At 42.1% G+C, this 26,474-nt stretch overlaps 2 protein-coding genes across 29 annotated transcripts in view; both read left to right on the forward strand.

Moving 5' to 3' along the window:
• The window catches only part of LOC119128674 (protocadherin alpha-C2-like), a 152,471-nt gene extending 136,205 nt beyond the window's left edge, over positions 1-16,266 (forward strand). For 26 of the 28 annotated variants that reach the window (XM_037261361.1, XM_037261359.1, XM_037261360.1 and 23 more), the window contains exons 2-4: positions 8,011-8,075; positions 9,161-9,246; positions 13,707-16,266. In XM_037261361.1, coding sequence (XP_037117256.1) covers positions 8,011-8,075; positions 9,161-9,246; positions 13,707-14,008 — 453 coding nt within the window. In that variant the 3' untranslated portion in view covers positions 14,009-16,266. Of the gene's footprint in view, positions 1-221; positions 5,442-8,010; positions 8,076-9,160; positions 9,247-13,706 lie in introns of those variants that run through there. The other 2 variants (XM_037261333.1, XM_037261336.1) reach the window with 2 other exon arrangements.
• A 5,875-nt stretch (positions 16,267-22,141) lies between these two features.
• LOC119129748 (putative protocadherin beta-18) lies at positions 22,142-24,698 on the forward strand. Its single transcript, XM_037263141.1, has one exon. It carries the CDS (start codon positions 22,293-22,295, stop codon positions 24,696-24,698), a length of 2,406 nt encoding a protein of 801 aa, XP_037119036.1. The 5' UTR covers positions 22,142-22,292.
• The last annotated feature ends 1,776 nt before the right edge of the window (positions 24,699-26,474 follow it).

Below are 26,474 nucleotides of genomic sequence, written 5' to 3' on the forward strand. Positions count from 1 at the left end.
AAAATGACATAGACTACTGAAGATGTGGGCAGGATCTGCTAAGACTTACATTCTCTAGATCGGATGCAGATTTGAGTATTGAATTTGTATATATAGTATATGTGTGTGTGTGTATATATGTATATATACGTATGTATATAGTTCCTACTCAGTGATGGCGTAAATACTGAGTATGAATGTCAAATGCGGACTGTTGGAAAGGGCTGTTCATTAATGTGTGTGTGTTTGTGGGTGGTGGGGGGGGGGGGGGGATCGTGCACTAGCATCCAGTGCGCAGTGAAGGGAGAAAAGTGCCCAACTGATAGGAGAACAAGAAAGTAGTATTTTCAATTTGTGTATATGCTGTTTAAAATATGATGCTGTCATGTAAGGAGGTTTGCATCATACTTTTAAACCGACCTGCTTCTGTGCAGAGAATGTATTGGAGCACTAAAAATGAGCAAACTCCATATGCCAGAGATGATATGAATGGCTTTTATAATGGCCGCTTGCAGTATTAATGACGTTGGGTCTTGGGGAATGAAAACGTCCTTAATACATGGGCTTTTTTGCATCATTAATGAAATGGGGGATTTTCATATTATGACAGAGTGAAAGATAATTTCTCTTTCAGCATGAACATTTAGGCCTCACTTTACAACTTCAAAAGTTTCTTGCTTTAGTTTTGAACAATTCTTTTTGTGCATTAGGTAAAGGCTGATTTGCATCAAGATTCAAGTTTAGAGTTCTTGCAGGTTGCTTCAGATGAGCTGCATTTTACAAGGAATAGCAATTACCCTGTGCAGCTCTATGCTTGTTGATGCGCATCAGGCATCTGTCATTTGAAGCAACATGTTGATAACTTGATATGCATCACCCAGGTGTAAAACAAACTGTCGCTCTGTTGCGGTCAATTAAAGATGGGGCAGATGTAATAATTGCGTGTGATGTATGACGATGAAAAACATCCCAAAGCGGGATAAAAAGGAGAGTGGAAGGTGGAAAATATTGTGTGTCAATCCAGCTTTGTGTGTGAGATAAACCTTTTTCTGTATTTTTGTGTGCCTGTGCCAAGCAAGCAGTTCTACACGGCCCTTTGGGAAAATCTGCTAAATGTCACTGATCGTGTGACTGATTGTCCGTGCAAAGCCATCCCAGACTGTTGGACACTTTTATGCCCAATGCACAGTGGCGTACATGCAGAGAGCAAATGTGTGTGTTTTTTTGTGTGTATATTTATTAGTTTTACAGAAACATGGAATCATGTATTCCAACAAGTACAACATCTGCACTGGATTGTTTTCAAGTATTAATGATGAGCAATATCACAAAGCAGTTAATTAGGTCGAGGCTGCAGAACACACTTGTTATGCATGTTATTTGCATTCCTTCTCCAAACATTTTATCCCGCTTCTGCAGCATCAACCTCCTCCTCCTACTCCTCCGCCTGCTCTTCTTCCTGCTTGCTGACTTGAGTCACTCCATATTTACACTTGTCCACTCCCAGCTTCCGAGTGAGTCACTGTCTTCACCCTCACATGTCCCCGCCAATGATGGGTGTTATTATTGCTGTGGGCAGTCTGCATGCATGTGGGAGAAAGCGGCACTCCAGAAAAGGAGAACAATATCCACAGCACATATAGCTTTGTGGTCAGAGTACTAAGACAGGTGGATCTTAACAGCGTAATTTTAAAATAATAAAATGACTTATATTGGATATATGTATCATTTGAATGTGTTTTTGTTGCTGCTGTTTCTCGACTTCGGTTCCTCGATCAGTTTTTGGCTTTACTTCAATGTCCAATATAATTTAGTTGATACATTTATAATCAATTTATAATTTGGATTAGTAAGGGTTACGAGTGTAAAAAAACAGTGTTGTATTATTGGGTGATTTATACATATACCATTTATCAAAACAGTTGTGTGAAATTATTAAATGACGCATTTCAGTTCTATTCAGTGGGGTTCAACACCACTGCACTTTCTGCAAACTACAACGATGATAACAACTAAATTGTTAACCAAATTTTCTTAATATATCTCTTGTGTGCAGTATAGCTAACGTGTGGCCAGTGTGTGTTACTAGTAAATTTAGACTTGATATACTTTCATTTGCAATATGATGATGGATTTAAGCCTGACCTCCTTGATTTCTAATGATATTCATTTTACTGTGTATTTGTGTTGGCAAATTGGTGGTTAGTAAAAGGACAGAGGAAACAGAAACGTGATTTGGGGGTCATTTGATATTTGTTTTTTAATTCATTATCACCCAGATTTTTTTTTACGTATATGCATTCTCTTTTCCTTGTCTTTCCGGTTTTCTTAATGTGCTCCCCTAGGTTATAAATACAGGCAGTAATTGCGTGCTTGAATAACAGCAGAAGCCTGGTCGCCTGACTTGCTCATAAATTGGTTTTGCCGGTGCATGCATTGGAAAGGGCGGTGGCGCTGCCAAAAAAAAAGAGAGTCGAGGAGAGGGAAAAGATTTTGTCGGATTCATTTCACAACAGTCAGTTGCAGAAGGGAATTGGGTGCCCAGTAATGACCTTGATCGAAAGCTATGTCATTCAAAACAAATTCTCTCGACAATTAGGTTTATTTTTCTTTATTAGATAATTTTGTCAGAATCAAAATGAAAGCTGCATCGTTTGAGCGAGCCCCCTCCCTCCCTCCTTCCCTTTGCCCACAGAGCAACAACACTGCACAGGGAGGAGAGAGAGGAGGAGAGAAATCAGTCTGGCTCGGAGGGCAAACATTTTCATCCATAACAACGCAAACATGGACACACAGGAACGAAAGAAAGCGAAATGGGCACCAGCGAGGTAGCAGGCGGCGTTCTGCACGTAGTCATGCAGGCTATTTTCTTGTTCTCAGCGTGGTGGAACACACGCATCTGATTTTAAAAAGCCCGATTTTTTTCCTCCACCTACTGCCTCCCTGCGATGGCAACAACAGCGCCTTACGGATTATGTTTGATTATTTTAATATACGGTGGCTGTGCGAGGGGGCAGATTCACTACTCCCTTCCGGAGGAGCTGGAGAACGGCGCACAGGTGGGTGATATTGCCCGTGATTTGAGTGTGGACCTGAGGAAACTTACCACCCGTCGCATCCGTGTGACGCCTGAAAGTGGACAGAGATATTTCACCGTTAATCACAAAAATGGCAAGTTGGTAGTGAGTGACCGTATCGACCGGGAGACCCTTTGTAAAGTGGGTGACACCTGTGTGCTCAGGCTTGAGGTGATTTTGGACCACCCCGTGGAAGTGCACAACGTAGAGGTGAACATTCTGGACGTTAACGATAACCCACCGAGTTTCCCGCGTTCGGAGTACCTGCTAGAAGTGTCCGAATCTGCTCTAACAGGATCAAAGTTCCACATCGAGGCCGCTCAAGATCCAGACGATGGCTCCAACTCTGTGAAGCAGTACCGCCTCAGCCCCAACCAGCATCTAACGCTGGACTCTGTTAAGCCCTTCTCTAATAACAAGCACATTGAGCTTATTCTCAAAAAGCCTTTTGATCGTGAACAGACGCCATCTGATCAGCTCATCCTAACAGCAGTGGATGGAGGCATCCCGCAGAGAAGTGGCACAGCCAAAATCAATGTACGCATCCTTGATGCAAACGACAATGTGCCTGCTTTTGACAGCTCGGTGTATAAAGTCAAAGTGTATGAAAACACCCCAAAGGGAACCCTTGTGATTCAATTAAATGCTACAGACCTTGACGAGGGCTCCAACGGGGATGTTTTTTACTCCTTCAGCAGTTACACTCCAGAACGGGTCAGACAGCTGTTTTCCATGGATACAGACACAGGGACGATAACAGTGACAAACAATATAGACTATGAGGAGACGAGCTCGTATGAAATCTACATTCAGGCCATGGACAAGGGGCCGGCCGCTGTGGCAGTGCACTGTAAAGTAGTGGTAGAAGTTATAGACGTTAATGACAACGTCCCTGAAATTGTCCTGTCATCTCTCTCCGTTCCTGTACGCGAGGACACCCGCGCAGACACAGTTGTTGCTCTGGTTAGCGTAAACGACCGAGATTCTGGACCTAACAAGCAAGTCGTGCTGGATCTCATGCCGCCAACTCCCTTCAAAATCAAATCCTTCCGTACCCACTACACCGTCGTCACTTCTGCATTTCTGGACCGTGAAACTATCTCATCCTACAACATCACCATACGTGCCATAGATGGAGGAACACCCCCTCTGTCATCTCAAATAACCTTTGAAGTAGGCGTTGCAGATGTAAACGACAACCCGCCACGATTCGAACAAACATCGTATACCGTTTACATCACGGAGAACAATGCACCAGGTTCGCCACTGTGTGCGGTTAAAGCCACGGATGCTGATGCGGGAGAAAATGCTCGCATTACTTATACTGTCCTCAATGACAACAATCACGGCATCCCCGTGGCGAGCTACGTCAGTGTCAGATCCCACACAGGTGAGGCCTATGCCCTGCGAACCTTTGACTTTGAAAAGCTGAGAGAGTTTCACTTTCAGGTTAAAGCACAGGACAAGGGCATGCCACCGCTAAGCCGCGTGGCCACTGTCTATGTTTACATTATGGATCAGAACGATCACAAGCCAAGGATTGTGTACCCCCCTGCCAACGGGAGCCGCACCTCAGAGACCCTGCTGAAGAACGCCGAGGCTGGAGTGTTGGTAACAAAGGTGGTGGCGTGGGATGGGGATGCAGGGCAGAACGCTTGGCTGCTATATGCCTTTCAGCCGCCTCACATGGAGTTAGACCTCTTCAAGTTGCACGAGCACACTGGCGAGATCCGCACCACGAGGCGAGTCATTGAGGATAACTCCACCTCCTTTGCTCTGAGTGTTCTGGTGCGTGACAATGGCCTGCCGCCACTCTCATCCACCGCGACCATCCATGTGCACGTGATGGAGCTCATGCCTAAGTTGACCCCCGACCCGAAGCGTATCATCAGGCCCGAAAGCCCCTTGATGTTTTCCCATGTCACTATCTACCTCATCATCGCCCTGTGTGCCACCACCTTTGTGTTCTTGGTCACTGTTTGTGTGCTGGCCATCGTGCGTTGCCATGCCTACTGCACCCAGCCCGGTTCCTGCTCCCCTTGCTGTGTATCCAAGGAGAGTCGGCCCGAGGGTAGCGCCGCAACCGGCAGTGGAGGCGGAGGACGACCCCCATCAGGGCGAGGTCAGACCAGTGCCAACGTGGCTCTGCGCCGAGATCTTAAAGTAGAACCGCATTACATTGAAGTGCGGGGCAATGGGTCCGTGACCAAAACGTACTGTTATAAAACATGCCTGACAGCAACTTCCGGAAGCGACACGTTTATGTTCTACAACACGGGACGACCCCACAGTGGCACCTGGGGCTCCAGCTATGTCACCAGCCACAGCGGACACAGCCAGATAATTGTTCGCCGTCTCAGTATGCCAGATGCCACTGCCATTCAGGTGTGTGCCTGTTTTGACGTGTGTGTTGTGTTGTGTCTCAAACAAAAACGAAACAAGACACTTCCTTGTGTTTTGATTGCTTTAATACTGTTTACAGTAGTACTGTAGTCAACACTTTGAACAATAGCTATGGATTTTCTACACTACATGTAAGAGCGAATTGTTGTCGTCAGGCAAAAGCCATGCTTTTGTTTTTTAAAAAAACTATTTTTCTGTATATGGTTGTACAATCTCTGTTTGTTAGTATATGCCAGTTGTGAATAGAAAACTTGAAAACTAGAAATGTTACTTACCTTCTCACGCAGTATTGCACTGTAACTAAACTGACAATTTTGGGGTTGCTTCTAAAAGATTTTTTATTTCCTTTTATTAATGACTTCCGCTTGCTTTTGGAGATGATGGCAAGGCAACGCCATTTCAATTCAAAATAGTGATTCTTCAGCTTGCACAGGGCTTTTCATCCAATTTCGAACTAAAGTGACACGAAAATTGGCAAACTGCGCAACTTCAAAATATCTGTATCAAGTTAAATATACATTTTGACATTAGCATTAAGCGTATATTACCATATTGACGTGTCTTTTCTCTGGGCAGGCATGGAACCCTATTTCTTGGAGCAGAGTTTGCATTTTGTTTTTCAAGTTTGCTCATTTTTTTGACATTGATTGAATTATTAATGATCTTTCCGAGTGTGATACGTCCAAGTGCCTGCGTGCAGAAATATATTCCCTTCGGTGTGCTGGCCTCTCTATCTGAAGTTTATTACTTATTCTTGCCGCAGTGACACATAAGAAGCAATTTGAGCTTTTGACCCCTCACAAGTAGCATTATTAGTTTGCTTTGGGCTGTGTGCCAGTGTGCTCAAATGTGTCACTCCAAAGGGAATTCAGTGGTCATTTCTATAATGTGGGGAATAGTGCAGTCTGCATCGATATGTTTCGAGACAGTTGCACCCACATAGCAGCCTCCGAGCTTCTCGTTGTCTGTGGAGAAAACAAAGGACAACAAATAGAATAAATAAAGGTTATCAGTCGCTCCTCATTAAATGCCAGTCAAGTTTCCTCCAGATCTGTTATTAACTGATAGCAATAGGTGCTGAAAGCGGATTGGCTGGCTCCAAGCAACTAAGGCGGGGGGGGTGAAATGTGATTGGATGCGCTGTTGATGGCGGAGGTGTGAGCCTTGTATCCATGCGAGAAGCGTTCATACACCGGAGAGGGAGGATTACAGGGAAAAAAAGGCAGAATAAGACTTGAGTGCCCAAAGAAGAATCAATATGACTCATAACAGTTGATACTCTCATGCTGCTTGGAACTGTTTTGGTTCCCTCTTTTACATCCCTTCATAGAATTTAGTGGTGATATTGAAGAAATGCATGTGCATGTTTATCGGCTGTGTTTTTGTGATTGTGTGTGTGTGTTCTTACAAAACATTTGAACATGCTGCAAAGCTAGACAGACCAGCCTCCCCTCGGCGATGTCTATGCTGCAGCAGGACGAACATTTAGTCAAGCTGTTTCATGTTTGTCAATAATCTGGCCTCAAAATTCATATTCGCCTCTTTTAGGAATTTAACACTGCTGTTTTTGTTCTTTTTTTTACGATGTTTTTGCATCAGTAAATGCAATAACTGTTATCCAAATGAGTCACCCTTCTGGCAAATACACTACAGTAGGCCCTGTTGTCATCTTTCTGTTTAAAATACTTGGAATGGTACCGGGCTTCTTTCATTATCACCAAAATATAACAACCACGGACTCAAATGTCGATGCAGCCTCAATAGCAAATGCATATCTTGTCTGTTTGAAAGGAAATTGGGTTTCTCTTCACTGCTTGGAGAAGTGATACCTTATTCACATGGGCCCAAAATTCTTGATAATGAATAATTAATAATTGTCCCCAATCTGAAGACTTTGACTCAGTTAGATGAAATTAAAATTCATTTCGGTGAGGCTACATCATGGTTTAGGTAACCAAAGTGTTATTTCAGTGTGTGATGTATGTATGTATTATTGTTGACAATGAATAGGTGTACGTTGCTTGAAAATTGCAGTTGTATTGGTTTTTGTTTTGACAGCAGTGAATTTAAGCAGGTGGTGTGTGGAGGCTTAAATGTGGCTCTGTTGCTGCAGTTGCCATGGTGTTCTTGTGTTCTTGTCTAATCTGTGGTTTTAATGAGAGAAATGACCAGTGAAGGTTGCAGCAATCGGATAAAATACAGAGGAGAAATGAAAAACTCAATATAATGAAAAGAAAAAGGGAATTTGTGCAGATAATAAATTCATTTTGAAGCACTGTATTATCTATGCAGGGTAACGATGGTCAACATGTTGAGCTGGTGTAAGAGGAAAAAGGTGTATGGTCATTGTGTTATTCTGATGTCACCATTGTCCTGCCATGACTTTTAAAGGTCATAGTTGGAGTTCAAATTGAATGCCCCTTCTAAAAGCTCATCACTCATTTTCCTCCAACAACAGGACCACAGGAGCTGTTCTGACTTCCTGCCATGACTTATTAATGTGGCGGTATTAGGTTTCTTCTGTACTCAATTCCTCTCACTCTCTTTACAGCCAAAGGTGCCAAATTCTGACTGGAGATATTCAGCCTCCCTGAGAGCAGGTGGTGTAATGCAGAGGTAAGCACTCAAACATTTGCTGTCCTTCCTTTTGCTCTTTCTTTGTTTCATCATCAGGAATCATTATTTTTTGTAGGAGCTTGTTTTGAAGCTTATAAAAGTTTAGAAAATAACAAACACATTACCAAATAATACTATGAACCTCACTCAAATGAATGAATAATAAATTAGAGCATATTGCTACTGCAGCATGAAGCAGACTTTTTTTTTTTAACATTTTGTATTTCTGAATGTGTACTGTAATTATCGGGTCAGATTAAAACTAGGAAGCTTACATACAGCAGTTATCATTAATATTAAGCAGATCTTCTCATAATTAGAGCAAGGATTTGCTTGTGTAAATCGGATCAATGTATTCTACATTTATTATGTATTTTAGCGAATTCTCCCTGAATGGTCATGCAGTCGCACTGAGATTTTGGATAACCCCAATCGCTGCATGATGGCACTGACCTATTTCATGTAATCCCATGCGTTACGTTATATTTAGAATATTAAATCATAATTTCCCTGTGCTGATTTAGATTTGAAATAATTCATTTAGATATGAGAGTAATAAAGTGTTCTAGTTTCGTAGATTTTCTGGTTGTCAATGTTGAGATAATGTTAATGAGATAATCAATGATGAGTTAGTTATAGGTGACATGAAAAGGTTTAGTGTGGTGCTGGTATAGCAACTGTAAGTAGCACTTGTATGTATTATAATTAAGGAGAACAGATCCATGGTCGCAATAACTTTTTAAATAGTTCCCAACGATTAAAAACATAATTAGTTGGACAACACAATTTTAGCACAGATTTAAAAGTTATCCACAAGCGAATGCTGTAAGATGCCTCTCTTTCATGTTCGGCTTTCATCGAGGGGATGGTGACAAAATCCAAAATAACGTGTTAATTGGCATGAGCTATGTGTGATATTCCATAATCCACTAAATAATGTGTGAATTTAGGAGTGATTCATAAATCTCAGTCTGAAAGATGCACCCAATGTTTTTGTTTTTGATGAAGAATTCAGTGAATGTTCATCGACTTTATTATGCAATTCGTCTAGTGATGTATTGAACATGTTTATTTGTGTGTTCTAGCTCAGTACATCTGGAGGAGTCCTCTGTGATGCAGGGAGCCCAAGGTGTTCTGGTTCAGAACTGGCCCACAGCATCAAGCGCTGCTGGTGAGAATCACTCGGCCCATTCTCACCTAATCAACCTTTCCACAGGCCACGGTCGAGTTCATGAATGGAAATCCTAATCTTGTGAAATCCTAAATGCTTTGGGAGCATGGTCAAATAAAGCATTATTGTGGGGGAAATCTTCAGTTTGTCTGCCAATTTTGAGAACGCAATTCTTATTGCTAATAGGCTTCAACAGTCATGATGTAAAGGCAAACTTTTGTGCTTACATCCCTGTGATCTGGTGTGCTGTGGAAGAGGCAATTAGTTGAGGGATGACACTGCCCACGCCCTAACTACCGGTCCGTCCTATGCACACATATGCCGATTTTTCTGCAGCATGGTTGCACTTCAAAGCATGAAGGCAGAGAAACAGATTGTGATTTGGTTTTGAACAGAAGCAGCAAATCAGACTATTGCAATGTCAATAAGGTTTAGCCGCACTAACGAGAATTGCATATAAAAATTGTACGTTTTATACCTACACCATTTTGGAATGACTCATTGTGCACACGTTCACCTTGATTTGCCTTTAAATCGATTGTTTTCTTTTTTTTTTCTTTTTTTAATCATTGCTATCTCGATTAGCAACCTGAAAACCAGCTTCAGGTTAAATATGCTTACGATTGGATGAACAAAATGTTCAGGCTGAGTTTGGCAGAAGATTTAAAGAGCAGACCTTGCTTGGCCTTGCTTGAGGGAGAAAAAAAAATGTGATATGGTATGCAGAAAGAATACTCTCAAATGTATTGCAGGTAGGAGAGGGAATGACATATTGATTGAAAGTGGCCTGCCACATCAGCATGATTCATAGGCGCTGCTATTTATAACTAAGCTGTCTTGTTTGTCAGGCAAGCAGCAACCCTCAGGTGGAGACCAGCCGTACACTTGAATCAATATGTGTGATGACACGAAGACCAACAAAACCTTAAATCTTGGTATTTTATCACATTTAGATTTACTTCTTAATATTCATTCGTGCATTAGTGTTGTGTGTGTTTTAGTGTATGTTGTATGCGTGTGGGGGCTTGAGAAGGTTTTGGCTGCCTACGTCGTATGCTGCGCCTGTGTGACAGATGGAGCACGGTCCACGCCCAGCTTAACAGATCCACGTAAATAGAATCAGCGTTGTGCTGACTCTCTCTATCTCGTTCCGTAACAAGGGCATGTAGGGATTCAGAAAGATGTGCACAACCCTCGGTAGGAGAAACAAGTCAAGGCCCGGTGGTGAGACCAAGACAGTGAGAAAATGAACATATTCATGCAAAATGTGGTGATTTGACATGCTGACTGAAATGAGATGGTGAATGCAGCGACTCTCGCTGTGTCAGTGAAGGACAGACGGTGAAAGAAAGCAGGGGTGAGCGAGTGCTTGCAGCATTATTCTCTATCAGCCGCTGTCACCGTGACTCCTACCAGTGTCCCGCTGCTTTACCGGAGGATGTTGTTGCCATGGCAACCATTCATGGGCCCCAATTATCGATGAGAAGGGAGAGGGAGCTGTCAGATGGAGGGAGGTGTGAACATATGGTGTTGGCCCAAGCATGCTGAAAGAGGGTGGAAGGACAAAGGGAGGTGAAATGCGTTTGCAGAGAGAACGGGAAGAATGGGCATTTTGCAGAGGGAAAGTACTGCAGGTATGAAGTGGAAAGGGAGGAAAATAGCAGGAAAGTGACCTACATTCACTAGGGAGGAAATACACTGCAGACCTGGATGAATGTTCGATGCTTTCTCTATCATCCGTCACGCACTCACATGTCTAATCTACAACATAACAATATAAGAAAATGTATTTGTTAAAAGAAAATATTAAATGCAGGGAGATTGCATTCAGAAATACGACCGGTAAAGTTGAACACAATCCAATGTGGGAGGCTGGTTGCCCTCATGTGTTCACATTTGGAAAATATTCTCCCATTGAAACTTCTGGAAACTGTTGCCATCATAAAACCTGTACAAGAACGGCCTGATGTGATATGTTGACATATTACAAGTGTAAAAATAAAATAATAACCATGAAGCACTCACACAGTTTACAGCAATTTCCTTTTTTCTCAAACTGCTCCGTCTTGTAAGGGTAGAGCGGTTGCCACAAAACGACAGATATTTGTGTGCGTCATGTATCGCTGTGGTCCGAACGCTGAAGTGTTGTGCAACTTTAGAGGCTTAATATTTTTCTAGAAAATGTTTGTCATATTCCAAATTGTCACACCCGTGCCAGAAATGCTCGGTCGGCGGCTTTCCTCAGCCACATCCCTTCTTTATCGTCATGTCTGTCACCTGCTTCCTCTTGTTACCTTGTGTATTTAAGCCCTGTCCGTGTGTTTCTCCCTGTCGGTGTCTACTGTTGTCTTCCGTCCCTGTCCGCGCCCAGTGTTCCTGTCGTCTAGTTTTACCCCGGTCTTGTCTGGAGGCTCACGGTCAGAATTTTATCCGTGTCCAAGTGGACTTCTGTCGGTCGGTCGGTCTGTCTGTTTGCTGGCCGTGAGTCTCTGTCCGTATGTGTCTTCGTTTCCCCACCTGACTCCCTTCCAACTCCCTTTCCCTTCAATAAACCCTGGTTCAAGCTGCCTTTGGTTGCCCTGCTCCACTCATTTTCTGACACAAATGGTTTAACCTTAAGGGTGTTTTTTTGCTTGTATATTAAAAGGTTAAAATTAGGTCAAAAAGGTCATATAGGTTGTCTGGCTGTACCTGTATGCTGTTTCTGATGACAGACATGAAGGGTGTCAGAATTAAATCACCATGCTTAACACGTGTGAAAGCCAGCCTGGCACACACGGTTAACATGATGTAAGCAGCATCATTATGTTTTGTTTGCGCAGGCACCATTTTGAAACAAACAGGGTGTGGCCCCTCGTGTACTCTACATTCTGTCACATAGTCACAAGCAATTGCAGTTGAGCATGACAAAAATGGATTGATGAAGTGACCTTTCCTCGTGATTCATGTTTCATATCTGCTCATCAAAATCCCGCTTCATCATTATTCTCCTTCTTCATCCTCACTTTATGTAACACTGCGCTGTTCTCCTGTCCAGCAGTCTGACAAAGCAAAAATATTAACTAGACTTGGCAAAATAGAGCTTGGGTGATTTAAGTGGCTGTAAAAATCTCGGGTGGCAGTGGATGTCTCATTTTTTGTGCAGAGGGAAAGAGTAATGAGGTGGCTATCCTCATCTGCAATGTGCACATCATGAAGTGATGCAAAGTGTTAACGCCACTCAATCACACTGACAATCAACAATGATGGCATAGATTAAGACTTTTATCTGTGCAACTATTGTGTTTTCACGGTAGACTGCATGAAAGGTCAGAACAGCTGCATGATGGGAAGGAGAGATTGGAGGGCAGCAAAGAGAGAGTTTTGCTCTGCAGCAGTTATCAAAGCTGCAAAGGCTGTGTCAGGATTAGTTTTGAATGAGGCGAGTCTGATGTCACCGCACGGAACATAATCTGTTCCGGGACGCTGGTCGACCTCCAATTCATTTGAATTTTGAAGTGTTTTTCTTCCCTTGGACAATGAGGACAATAATCATTAAGTCTCAAATTGTTCTCACCGTCAAGTTGCTAAACCGAGTTGAAGCGTAACCTGTAAAACAGTTTGGTGGCTTTTTTTTTTTATTTGGTCATTTGTTGTCGGTGTCTGTCTTACATTTAGGGTACGTAAATAGTCATTTATCATCTTGTGTGGCCCAAATAAAGATTTTTTAACTGCATAGTTTGACCTTTATAAACTAGTGCTTCTGCCTCCTCAATTGTGTGTTTTGAATATTGTGACTTTGCGTGCCTCTGACAGATTAGGATTATTTGTCCAGTGGGACATGTCATGTTGAGAACAGATTTAGATTCAGAATCATTTGCCCAGTAAGCAGACCTGACTTTTGAGTGAGCGCAAGTGTGATATTCAACCAGATATATCAAGACAAAAAGAAATGCATTTGAGTCGTCATGCACTTTGGCGTTGAAGACAGAGGGCTCGATATTTGTAGACAGTGCAGATGAGTGCAATTGTAATAGGTTCAGACCATCACGAAATACCACATCACCAGGGCTAACAACACGGGGGTTGATTTGGCAGAAAAAAGGAGGGGCTCCTTCTCAGACACAAAAAACATGTACGATCCGGGTGGAAGGAGGTCTCCAAGTGGTCACTTCACAGATTTGTCAACTCCCTGTGAGCCAACTTTGTATCAAGCGCCTGTGGAGGTCTGCTTGCAGTTCATTAAATATGTACTTTGCGCCCCTTGACCTGCCACAGGCCTCAAGCTAATCAGTGTTTCCCTTTATGGCATGTTAAGGACTATCAGGGGTGCATTTAAAGTGAAAAAATCACATTTAGTAAAACAGACATTTCCACTGAGTGACATTGAATGTGATGAAGGCACCAGTTTCAAATCGATTTTTCCGCATGAGTCAAAGGAATAGCAAACAATGACATTTGTTCTTTTTTTCTCATTTCAGATGCTGAAGGGGGAGAGGTCTCGCCCCCAATGGGTGCCGGAGTCGACAGTAACAGCTGGCACTTTCGTTACGGCCCCGGGGGTCCCGGTGCACCCCCGCAGCACCTGAAGCCCGGCGAGGTTCCCCCAGAAGCGTTCATCATCCCTGGCTCCCCCGCCATCATATCCATCAGACAGAACCAGGGAGATGACGACAAGAGCGACTTCATCACCTTTGGAAAGAAGGAGGAGGCCAAGAAGAAGAAAAAGAAGAAGAAGGACAAGAAGGACAAAAAGGATAAGGGAAAAGATGATGACGAGTAAAGAAGCGAGAGGTGAAAATTGGCAAAGAAAAAAAAAAGGGTGTTGCTAAAACAGAGGTACCAACCAAAGTCCACTGGGTTTATTTGTAACCTGGCCTTTACCTTCAGTTCCTTACTGAGGTAAATTTTCTTGCCTTGACAAAAATTAAAAAGATTGATTTTCACCCATGCCCCCATGTGCCTATACACCCCGACTTAACTATACTGTTGTTAGCAAAAACGCAACATCAGTCCTAATTGTTTAACCCATTGGGCATGTTGGCACCTCTGTATTACCCCCTCCCCACAAATAATGAATCATGCTCCGTGAGAGTGGACAAATAACTTTGTGCCAGCCAAGGAAAAGAAGTCAGATGTATACAATCTGGGGCTGGACAAACACATGTAACACACACGCATATATCCACGCAACCTGTAAATAGCACTGGGGAGAGTCACCGAAACAAAGGCCAACAGTCTGCTGCAGAGTGCTTACTACCAACAGTGTTTCCTGTGATCTCAAACAATCCACATACTTACATGCATGCTCACACAGTCCAACATGCTAACACAAACTTTGCGATGTGGACACCGACAGCACTCGAAAAAAAGTTTAAAAAAGACCAAGAGGGAGAAAATAATGTGCTGAAAATTCGACACAGCAAGCTTTCTGTCACCGATGGGGTATCAACTCTCAGGATGGAAGGAGCATCCTTTTGCTATCACTCTGCATTTGCTTCCTGCTTTGAACGGACCGAGAGAGCTACTGCTCCAGCCGGAAACTCAAGTCAAAGAGCACCGGCAAGTTGGAGAGATGCGAAGATCCCTCACACTCTCCTGAGGATCATCACCAAGGAGGAAGAGTCCGTCTATCAGTCGGTGGACTCTGAAGAAAATAAGCAGAATATTATTCGTAGAATCTTGAGATTTTGATAACGCCCCTTCTTATGTCCCCATGCTGCAGCAAAAGCTGAAAGCTTTCTGCTTTGAATGTTTGGTAGCAAGCGGTCCTTACCTTTTCCACCTGCTTGTGCTCCCCCATGCTACCACAAACTATGTCTCCCCCCCAACCCCACTGACTGCCTCTTCATGTCAAGATGAAGCAAACCTACTTTCCTTAATTCTCTGAAGAGATTCACAGTACATGTTTTTGCCATTTTATGTAGAGACCCGCGCCCCCACCATCACCCTCCTCAGATTCTTGCATGTCTACACCCTCAGACGATACCCCTCACCCCCTGCTCAGGACCCTTCCTGTGAAAACGGCCTGCTCTGAACATTGTGGTGTGCTGACAACAGCATGGAGTAATGTGGATGTGGCCCATCAGGGGGTGGAGCGGAGCGGGGGGGGGCCCTACGCCGTGAACTCTTGTCTCGAAAAGTGCAAAACGGTTCAGTGCTTTTAACATGTGAATACTACACGATGATGTTCACTTCGCTGCTGTTGTGAGACGGGATCGGGTGGGATTGCGATAAATCGCAGGGGCACAGGACCGGACAGGAAGCGAGGAGCCGGGTGCCTTGGGCTGGCCCTCCCCCACTCAAGTTTGCAAGATTGATTGATTGTTTATGATCATGGAGTCGCATACTATCTTTTACGTACGCTGTAAATGTAGCGTTTGATTGATTGTCTCTACACTAGTAATTGAACCTGCTAAAAATACAAAATGGCATCCGAAATATAACCGCTAAATCCCACCAGTCCTCTGATGGGGCAATAAGTACGAGGCTGAAACCTGCCTCCATGCTTCTGTTGGTCCCCCTCCCCTGCCTGTAACTCCTGTTACCACCTTCCCCCAAGGTTTTGCGGCTCAGTATGATGTCACTCCATTAAGTGGCTGCTGCATGTACTGCTCTAAGGAAACACATACTATATAGAGAAATATATATATAAATAGATAGCAACAATTTTATTTTTTTTGTATTATCATTTTTTCTCTTCATTATTCACACGGGATCTATTTGTATGTACTTCTCTTGTCTATGCCACACATCAATGTATTACAATTGTCACGCTCTACCGATGTGTTATGGCATCCACTAAACCTCTTTCAATATTTGTAATGCTATAGTGTGAAATATACGTTTTAATGCATTTTCCCCAAATTTTGAGTTATGCTTTTGAAAACAAGCAAAAAAAAAAAGACAAAAAAATATTCTGTCCGGCTTTGACATGAACTAACACTGTAATATTGTAAGTGAAATATGTATGATCCTATGATGAGTTACCACTTCCCTGTCATTCTTGCAAAAAATATACAAAAAAAAAACTGTGGGGAAGAAGTATATGTACCTGTAGTGTATGCTTGTATTTAGTGAGCTTTCATGCTGTCATTTTTTCCCAGTGTATGGTGGTGAACTTTGGTGGCAATGTGCAGTCCGAGTGAGGACCAGCCAAGATCTGTTTTAACCCCCCTTCCCCACCCCCACCCCTTTTTTTCCCTTTTGGGTACACCTGCCATTGTGACCGTGAAATAGTGAATTTCATTTACCTTCATTCCCTTTCTGCCTTTGATTTGACCTAAATGGAAACAGTGGTAATGTGTTTTGTTTTTAATTCACAAATAAAGTTTTCTTTCTTAAAAATCATGTTGAACTCATTGCCTTTGGGAAGATGAGACACTGCCCTGTTATTTAAACATGCAGTGGCAAAGAAGAGTACACACAGTGCCATTGAAAACACACATACACACACACACACACACAATAAATGGCATGCCCCAAATCTCAATGAATTAAGTATTCCAATTGAAATCTATTTTATAGTATGATTTGAGAGCAAAATGAAAACTCAAGTCATTAACACACTGAGGACTGGATCAAAATGGAAGTGGAAAGTAATTCTCTTCCAGTCAAACGTGCTAACAATTTTACACCAATAGAGCTGAAGTTTGTGATTATTTTGATTTCTACATCAAAACAAGAACGCGTGATTTTTAAGTTATTTCAAAAAAGGTGATTTCAAATTGACGGGACATTTTTACCCCAAATCGTCTTCAATGAGCTTAATTACCTTATTGTATAAAAACAATATCAATTTGGACTATAAAAGTGTAAAATCAATTCAAGTCAACACAGACATTTCCTGCAGAGGTGAGAGGTGCAGCCCAATGGACTTGTCTGCTGCATTTGTCCTTTGTCTAATGCAGGGCTTGGCACCCGCGGCTCCAGAGCCGCATGCGGCTCTTTAGCCCGTCCCCCCCCCCCTAGCGGCTCCCCAGAGCTTTTGCAAAAATGCTTGGGAATGGAAAAATACGTTTTTTGTTGTTGGTGGTGTTTTTTTTTGTTTTTTTTAAATATGGTTTTTAGATGTTAGTCATGACACAAACATTCTTATGCTGTAAAAATGTATGTAGTTGTAAATGCATTAAAATACCGAATTCCAGAATGACATCAAATAGCCTAATTGCGTCATAGCCTGCGACACAGCACAGGTGAGTTGTTAACAAACAGGTGTGAGAGAGTGATGGGCCATGGATTCAAAAGTCAAACAGAGCAAGATTGCTGATGAGAACAGAGGGTTTGAGAAAGACCGGACTGAACCATTTGCTTTCATTGCCAATGCGGAAGGATTGTCTGTATGTTTGATTTGCAATTTGTCAAATCACAAGAAGAGCAATTTGGAGCGACATTTTCAGGTAAAGCGTGCTAAATTTGCTGCCGATCATCCAGTTGGAACTGAAAGGAAAGGTACAATTGCAGTGTTGGTGGAGAAATTTGAGGACCAAAAAAACGGTTTCAAGAAGTGGATTGCATCTCCAAACTCTACTACTGCTGCAAGTTTTGTTGCAGCCCGGGAGATAATAAAGTTCGGAAAACCATTCGCCGATGGATGAAGGATTCATTCATTAAAGTACCAGAGTGCCTATTTCCGGACTTCAAAAACAAAACCGAGATCATTCAGAAAATTAAAGATATGTCTCTCGCCGCAAAAATAGTGAAGGAAAGGGTAATTAAAACGGCAAACAATATCAGCAAATCAAGGGCATCAATTCAGCTCCAGTATTCTCAATGGCCTGTGACGACTCGTGTGACGTGACTATGCAGCAATGCAGGTACGTGAACTCTAATGGGCCGCAACAAAACACAAGACATTAATATTGTAATGGAAGTTTGGCTAAACTTGAAGTAGCAATAGGTCTATTGTACATCAGTAGTCACGTGGTGTGTAATTCTCTCCAGGATGCGCTGCAGGGAAATTAAACATTTGATCGTGTATGTTCATTTTCTATTTGTAGCCTCCTTTATTATTTTAATAATAGGCATGCATACAGCTTATGTATTGACAGTCTATGTTGCCTTATAAAAGGCTTTTAGATTTTTGCGGCTCCAGACAGGTATGTTTTTTTTTTTGGGGGGGGGGCTCTTTGGGGGGGGGCTCTTTGAATATTTTGGGTTGCCGAGCCCTGGTCTAATGTCATGGGCGCACATGGTCCCAACAGTCCCTTGGGAATGGAAGCTTCCACATGTACAAGAGCAAATTACACAGAGTGGCTAAATAGATTTATTGGATCCCAGAAGATGTCTGCTGCAAATGAAATGCAAATATATGCTTTGCTTCCCTAAATAAGGCATAATCAATCCTGTTACTCTGAATGCCACCTGAATTGTATTTCAGAATTTATGGCAGAACATCATTTATTTTTAAATTTTGAATAATCAGTCACGACTGGGATTAAAATGGTTAAAATATGAAAAGAAAACAAATTATTCATAAATGACAGTTGTCTTGATGAATTTTTTAGACAGATGGATAAATGGATGTATTCAAGTTTGCAATATAAGAGGAAAGAGTAATGATTTTGAATTAGGCTGAAGAGACTTGAAAAATGTTAAACAACACAATGAGGATGAAAGAATGTTGATTGGCTGATTGGTATGTAAGAGGCACAATATCAAACAAAATGTCAACTGGGCAGATGATGTGTTGTTGCTTTGTGGGAGTGGTAATCACACTTAAACATACACACAGCAGCCCCCACAGTAACAATTAAATAGGCGGCACATCTAGTGATCCAGGTAACAATAACCAATGCTCAAAATGTCTATAATAAGTCATCTGTTCTGTTTTCATTGTAAGCCACTACATTCCACTGTGTCAATGTGTAAATCATCTTCACACATTCGTCTGCCTATCTTTTTTTACATGACTACACAGCTTCCACAAAGCATTTTTCTAAGAGCAACATCACACAAACTGAAATACCATTATGAGTAATTGGAAAATGCGCCCTAGTCTTTCTAAATGTGGCCAATTTAACTAATCAACAAATAAAGAGGGAAACTGTTGACAGATAATTATCCTGTGGTGTTTAGAATTTGTAATGAATTTGAATGTATATGTTTTGGCAGATTCTGGAGCAATGTTGAAAATATCTTCTGTATATTTCTGAACTCAAAAACGAGGCATATATATATATATTATATAAAATATATTATATAAGGATACATACATATTTAGGTCTTCCAAAGTATAATATATAAACCACATACAATAGAAGGGAGGTGTGATTTAAGATAGGTGCATCTGTTTAACCTTTTGTACATAAGTGGAGGGTGACATCATCTGCAGTGACTCACAGAAGCATCATCCAGCTGCTGTGGAAGACAAAGGGGATAAGCATTGAACAGCAAGGAGGAAGATGGTGAGATGAATTAGGTCTGTTGTTGAATTGTTGGAGAAGACCGCATTAAAGTCAAATAATCAAAACACGAGTCACATTTAACATGTTATGTGATGTGAAAATTTATTGCAGTCGGTCATTATAACCTCACAATTGTCTTTTCACACCAGGTCCACATTTAGTCTCCACATTTAGCTATTTTGTGCATGCATAAAAAATATTGATATGCATGAACAGAATGTGTTGTCAGTATTTCATTTCCTTTTAATCAGCTTTGACACAATGAGCCATTAGGGGGACCGGTCATTACATGCAAAAGGCACATGCTCACAATTGTGAAATAATTGATTTCAAGCAATCACCATTTAACTGGAAATAGGTGACCTAAATCTACTCTCTGCACACTGCATGCCAATGTTGATACAAAGGTGGCTGCCATTCAAAAACTGCTTTGTATGTCATTAATTATACAAGGCACCCATTGATTGATTGCCATATGGAATTATACTGTATTGCATTACTTTTTTGACTGTGCCTTGTTGAAATGAGTGATGTGCTAGAACGGTTGTACTAAAATGCACGAGTAGGACATTTTATCACAGACCAATCTATAGGATAGATTTCACATAGATTTTCTGAAACCATCGACCTCTTTATGCACAAGCGAGCTGGTGACAGGAAACAAGTAACATGAAGCTGCAGGTCCCATTTGGAGGGGTCGTGAGTAGAAGGCGCCATCTTCTGGGCAAAATATCACAGCACATCTAAGCAACATGATTGGAAACTGAGAAAGGGGACAGAAAAGCCCAAAGAGACATTTTTAATCTGAATTACCCCCAAAAATAGATGGGGTGGGGGAGCTACATTTCAATCACAGTTTTATCAAATATCACAGATTCTGAGGATGCATGCCCAGGGAGTGATTTTCTGAAGCAAACGGGTCTGGATGAGCTCCTCCTCCTCTGGAAGACTGCACACTGTGCACAGCTCATATTCGGTGGGAACAGCAGCGCCTCAAATGGGCATCGCGTGGGACTGCTGGACGACACAGAAACCTTTTGAGTGTGGCCCACAAGTGAAGGACTCATGGGTAGTCGAACCCAATCTATACAATTACAAAGTATTAATAAATACCTGAAAATAAATAATACTGTATTTTGTTATAAAATGTTTCTACAGTTAATAATGTGTTTTTCATTTGCTGCTTTGCAAATTATGCTGATTGTGAATGAAACAAAATAACACAGCTCTGTTACAAAATATTTTATTAAGCTAAGATCATTCTTTTCTTTTCTTCCCTTGCTTTGAACAGATGTGCAAATGGTACATGTGCAGTAAACTACTGCAATCACAGTGGGACTATGTGACGAAATGTTGAACTGTCTTTTAAATGGAGAACAGAACCTCATCAAATGAACCATGTGAGAGTCTTGAATTTTATTCTGCTGAATGCATTTTTTAAAAGGGTTTTTATGAGTTTTTCCTTGCCCTTTTGGGAGCTTAAGATCAGGGGATGCTTTGGGAATAATTGTCAATTTGTTTGTCTATGTGAAGCCCTTCGAGACTGCTTGTAATTTAGGGCTATACAAATAAACTTGACTTGACTTGAATACTCAGTGAACAATTGTGTTCTTTACCTGGAGCATCTTCACAGGAGTTAGCTACTTTTAGGCTGACAGACCAAGGTATCTCACCTCTAAATAGCCAAACATGCCAAAATGATTAACCGTGGTGCAGAAATACATTTTTGGGAAACACGTCTGCCAGGTGTCTGCATCTCTTCATGCATCTCACTGGCTGAACATTAAACACTTGGTCTACCTGGATCCAATCTGTGTGACTCTAGTGTGTGTGCATTCTTGTACATACTGAATGTAATTTTTCTCTCTGTCCTTAATATTTGTTTTTGTTGATCGTCAAAGTGACTGTTTTTGGTATTACATATGTTTGTGTTGATATTTGCTAAAATCCAATCTGTTTTTTCCAATAAAGATGAAAATAGAAGACACCGGACAATTTTGCAGTGGAATATTACCGCAATGTTATACAGTGCATGATCATCTAATTGTGAAAGCTTTTAAAAGGCAAATTTAAAAAACAAAGAAAAGAAAATATCTCAAAAACTGAATGTGCCAGGGAAAGTGGATATTATTTAAATCAGCATAAAAATATTTATTGTATGAAAAAATAGTCATCTCTGATTCAAATTTGCTGTTGACTTGTGCTTTCATCGCTGTATAGCTGTTTATTTGTTTATTTATTTATTTATTTGTCCTCGTTAATATAAAAAATGCCACGAAAAAAAACACACACAAATGACTGTTGCTGTATATTATGTTCATCCCTCTCGTTGCGGCTATTAATTGCAACTATACGAAACGTTATAGGCTATACTAAATATTTTAAAAAGTCCGATGATTATGTCCGCGTTGCATGGTAGGTATGATCAATTCCAGGATGCAGATGTAAAGAGCGAAAAACGACTCGTGGTGCCGCTGTGAGCTCACACAAACGGCACCTCCACGCCTTTGCTTTCCACCCGTTCCAAAAATCATTTCATTCCACCGCCTTTCGTGTCGACGAAGTCAAATGTAGGATTACTGTCTAATTTCGATTTCTGACGCAATTTTCTGGTGTATTGTGTTTTGCAGACCTGGGTGTCTGTTGTTTTGTTGCGCAACAATGGCAAACAAAGGCATTTCAGTGCTGTGCCCGATTGTCTGCATTTTTGCTTTTATTTGGATGCTGCCCCGCGTTGAAGGAGATCTCAGCTATTCTCTTGCAGAGGAGATGGAGCGCTTGTCTGCTTTTGGAAATATCGCCAAAGATCTCGGAGTGGACTTGAGGACATTATCATCACGAAAAGCTCGGATTGATTTCGAGGATACTCGAAAGCGTTATTGTGATTTGAATCTCAGCAACGGAGATTTGATAATAGCGGAGAGAATTGACAGAGAAATCCTTTGTGACAAGAAGCCCTCATGCGTTGTAAAAGTGGATCTGGTTTTGGAAAGTCCTCTTGAGCTGCATCGCGTGAGTCTCCATATTCAAGATGTAAATGATAACTCGCCGCACTTCAAAAAGAATTTAATTGAAATGGAAATAAGGGAGTCGGCAGAAAAGGGCAGTCGTTTTTCAATTGAAGAGGCTCATGATGCAGATATTGGCCAAAATGATGTTAAAATGTATAATTTACAGAAAAATTCTTATTTTATTCTTTCAGTTGACAACAACAAAGTCGAGCTCGTTCTAGAAAATAAGCTCGACCGAGAAAAGCAAAGTGAGATGAATTTGCTTCTCACAGCTTTAGATGGCGGCTCTCCTCGGAGATCAGGCACAGTCGTCATACACGTCACCGTGCTGGACGCCAATGATAACGCCCCAGTGTTCAGCAAAGCCGTTTATAAAGCCAGTCTGCCTGAAAACTCACCTTCAGATACAACAGTAATTAAAGTTAGTGCTACTGACGCAGATGAGGGAGTAAATGGCGCTGTGACTTATGATTTTGGACACGTATCTGGTAATAATATGAATGTGTTTTTTATTGATCCCACGACAGGTGAAATTAAAGTCACAGGTGTGACTGACTTTGAAGAGAAAGCCTCGTATGAAATGAGAGTAGAAGCTAAAGATGGTTTAGGGCTGACATCATACGCTAAAGTTCTAATAGATATCACCGATGTTAATGATAACGTTCCTGTAATTAATTTAAAGTCACTGACCAATCCAGTAGCAGAAAATGTGCCCCCTGGCTCAGAGGTGGGCATCATCAACGTGCAGGACAGAGACTCTGGGAAGAATGGACAGGTCCGCTGCTCCATTCAACAAAATGTCCCCTTCAAGTTAGTTCCTTCTATCAAAAACTATTATTCTCTGGTGACGACCGAAGAACTTGACCGTGAACTAGTGTCAGACTACAACATTACAATCAGCGTCACTGACGAGGGCTCTCCTCCTCTGTTCTCCTCCAAAAGTGTCCACTTGTCCGTGGGAGACATCAACGACAACCCGCCCGTATTTGAAGAACAGTCCTACAGTGCATATGTGAGTGAAAATAACAAAGCTGGCTCCACTTTATGCTCTGTCAGTGCTCAAGACCCCGACTGGAGACAGAATGGCACTGTCATTTATTCTCTCTTACCTGCTGAGGTGAACGGCTCCCCGGTGTCCTCCTACGTGTCTGTCAACGGAGACACGGGGGCAGTCCACGCTGTCAGGTCGTTCGATTATGAACACCTGAGGAGTTTTCAAGTCCAAGTCATGGCCAGAGACAATGGCTCTCCTCCGCTGAGCAGCAACGTGAGCGTCAGCGTCTTCATCTGGGACGTGAACGACAACTCTCCTCAGATCCTGTACCCCGCCCCGGAGGGCAACTCCTTCATGACCGAGCTGGTCCCCAAAGCTGCACATGGAGGCTCTGTGGTGTCCAAAGTGATCGCGGTGGACGCCGACTCGGGCCAGAACGCCTGGCTGTCCTATCACATCCTCAAGTCCACAGATGCGGGACTTTTCACCATCGGTCTCCACAGCGGAGAGATCAGGACCCAGCGGGACATTTTGGAGTCGGACAGCATGAAGCAGAACCTGATTGTGGCCGTCAAAGATAACGGACAGCCCCCTCTCTCAGCCACCTGCTCCATGTATTTGCTCATCTCTGATAACCTGGCCGAGGTGCCGGAGCTGAAAGACATTTCTTATGATGAGAAGAACTCCAAGCTGACCTCTTATCTGATCATCGCGCTGGTGTCCGTGTCCACCTTCTTCCTGACCTTCATCATGGTTGTCTTGGCTGTGAGGTTTTGTCGCAGGAGAAAGCCCAGACTTTTGTTTGATGGAGCAGTTGCCATCCCCAGCGCGTATCTGCCTCCTAATTATGCAGATGTGGACGGCACGGGAACTTTACGCAGCACCTACAACTATGACGCCTACTTGACAACGGGCTCGAGAACCAGTGACTTTAAGTTTGTGTCTTCTTACAACGACAACACGCTGCCTGCTGACCAGACTCTGAAGAAAAGTCCAAGTGACTTTGCTGATCCTTTTGAAGGTCTCGAGGAAATAGAGGTAAGACTCTTTTGTTCTCTATGAGATCATAAAAACATCTACTTCCGTTAACTCAATAATACAAATTCATTTAGTCTTTCTGTGTTCATTCCCCTTTTTCCTTCTCATTTGGTTCTCAACTTTATTATTTAATCTCCTGGTGTGCAAAAGAAATGTCAATATTAAGTCCAAAACAATGGTGCAGACTCATTTCCCCCCACACACTATTTTTCTTAGATAAATACATAGTGTTGCCCCTATCAACAAGGATAGTTTCTTACGCATTTGCATTACATACTCAGTGCACTTTCACTGTCCTCTGCGTTACGATACTCTTGTATAGTACCCATCCCTCTGTAGTGCAAGGGTGTCCGTCTGCAATTATTTTATTAAAAGACCAACTTGGTCATTTAAGATGACTTGTAATCATTTTGTTTTGAAAGGCAAATGCATGTAAACCGCCCCTCTGCAGAGTTGTTCTACGCCAATAAGGCAAGATTGTCACGCCCGTGCCAGAGCACGCTCGGCCGTCAACTTCCCTCAGCCACACCCCTCCGTTATCGTCATGTCTGTCACCTGCTCCCTCTTGTTACCTGATGTATTTAAACCCTGCCCGTGTGTTCCTCCTTGTGGGTGTCTACTGTTGTTTCCATTCCTGGCTGTGCCCAGTGTTCCTGTTCTTGTCGTCTGGTTTTCCCTCGGTCTGTCTGGAGGCTCACGGTCAGAATTTTAACCTTGTCGAAGTGGTCTTCTGTTGGTCGGTCTATCTGTTTGCTGGCCGTGAGTCTCTATCCCGTCTGTGTCTTCGGTTCCCCACCTACCTCCCTTCCAACTCCCTTTCCCTTCGATAAATCCTGGTTCAAGCTGCATTTGGTCGCCCTGGCTCAACTCATTCCTGACAATGATGACAAAGCGTAATTATGCATAACGTGGACTTTTTTTTTTATGATTTCTGCAAAAAGAAACCCCAAATATGAGACACAAAGCAAAATGAGCATTTATATAATATACTTCACATGTTCCTTTCCTCCTCAGTTTGTACCCTGATATTGTCTGATGTTGTCACATTTACAGTATTTTGTTTTTTCTTAGCATTTCCAATTTTATTCCTTACATGTTACCATTTTTTCTTCTCTCTGTGTAAAAATAAAATCTAATTTGCCCCCATTTTTGCAGTTAAATTTATACTTTTTTTTTCCAATTCCGATCTCTGAAATGCTTGTTGCATGTGTTCAAACCTACGAGTGAGCCCCTGTGCTGCCATATTAATGCACTCGAGCGTAACTCAAGCGTTCGGTACCTGTCCATGGTGCTGAAAATCCCGGTTACAACTGACTTAACGGTACTTCAATTTTGTTCTCAGACATTCAAAAGAATCAAGATGGTATATCCACAGTTTAGTTTTATTTCATTCCATTTTTGAACAACTCTATAGATAAATTACTCACCCTTTATATTTTGCCAGTATATCACACATCGGGAGATATGATATGCAAAATATTGTATTAGTCCTTGAAAGTACTGTCGTGATTTTCAAACCTGAAGGCTACATAAGCTTGAATAAGGAGATGCTGGGAAATTAAGTTGATCTTTCCCCTTTTACATTTGTCATTGACTAATGCACAGGGCACAACGGTTTTAAATGCATATTTATTAACGTGTGTAGGGTACTTTTGTATGTTTTTTTTATGCTGGGGGGTGGTGAAATACAGCGGTTCAGATAATGGATGGATGGGTGGATGAAAGGAGGGATGGATGGATGCATTTAGTGCTGTTGATTAAAACGGACTCTAGGTGTCGCTGTTGGCTTGGACAACGCAA

Source organism: Syngnathus acus, chromosome 10 (genome assembly GCF_901709675.1).
Source record: "Syngnathus acus chromosome 10, fSynAcu1.2, whole genome shotgun sequence".
Classification (NCBI taxonomy): Eukaryota; Metazoa; Chordata; class Actinopteri; order Syngnathiformes; family Syngnathidae; genus Syngnathus; species Syngnathus acus.

Coding starts and splice junctions, on each gene's coding strand:
- LOC119129748 (XM_037263141.1), top strand. CDS start 22,293: ATGGCAAACAAAGGCATTTCAGTGCTGTGCCCGATTGTCTGCATTTTT.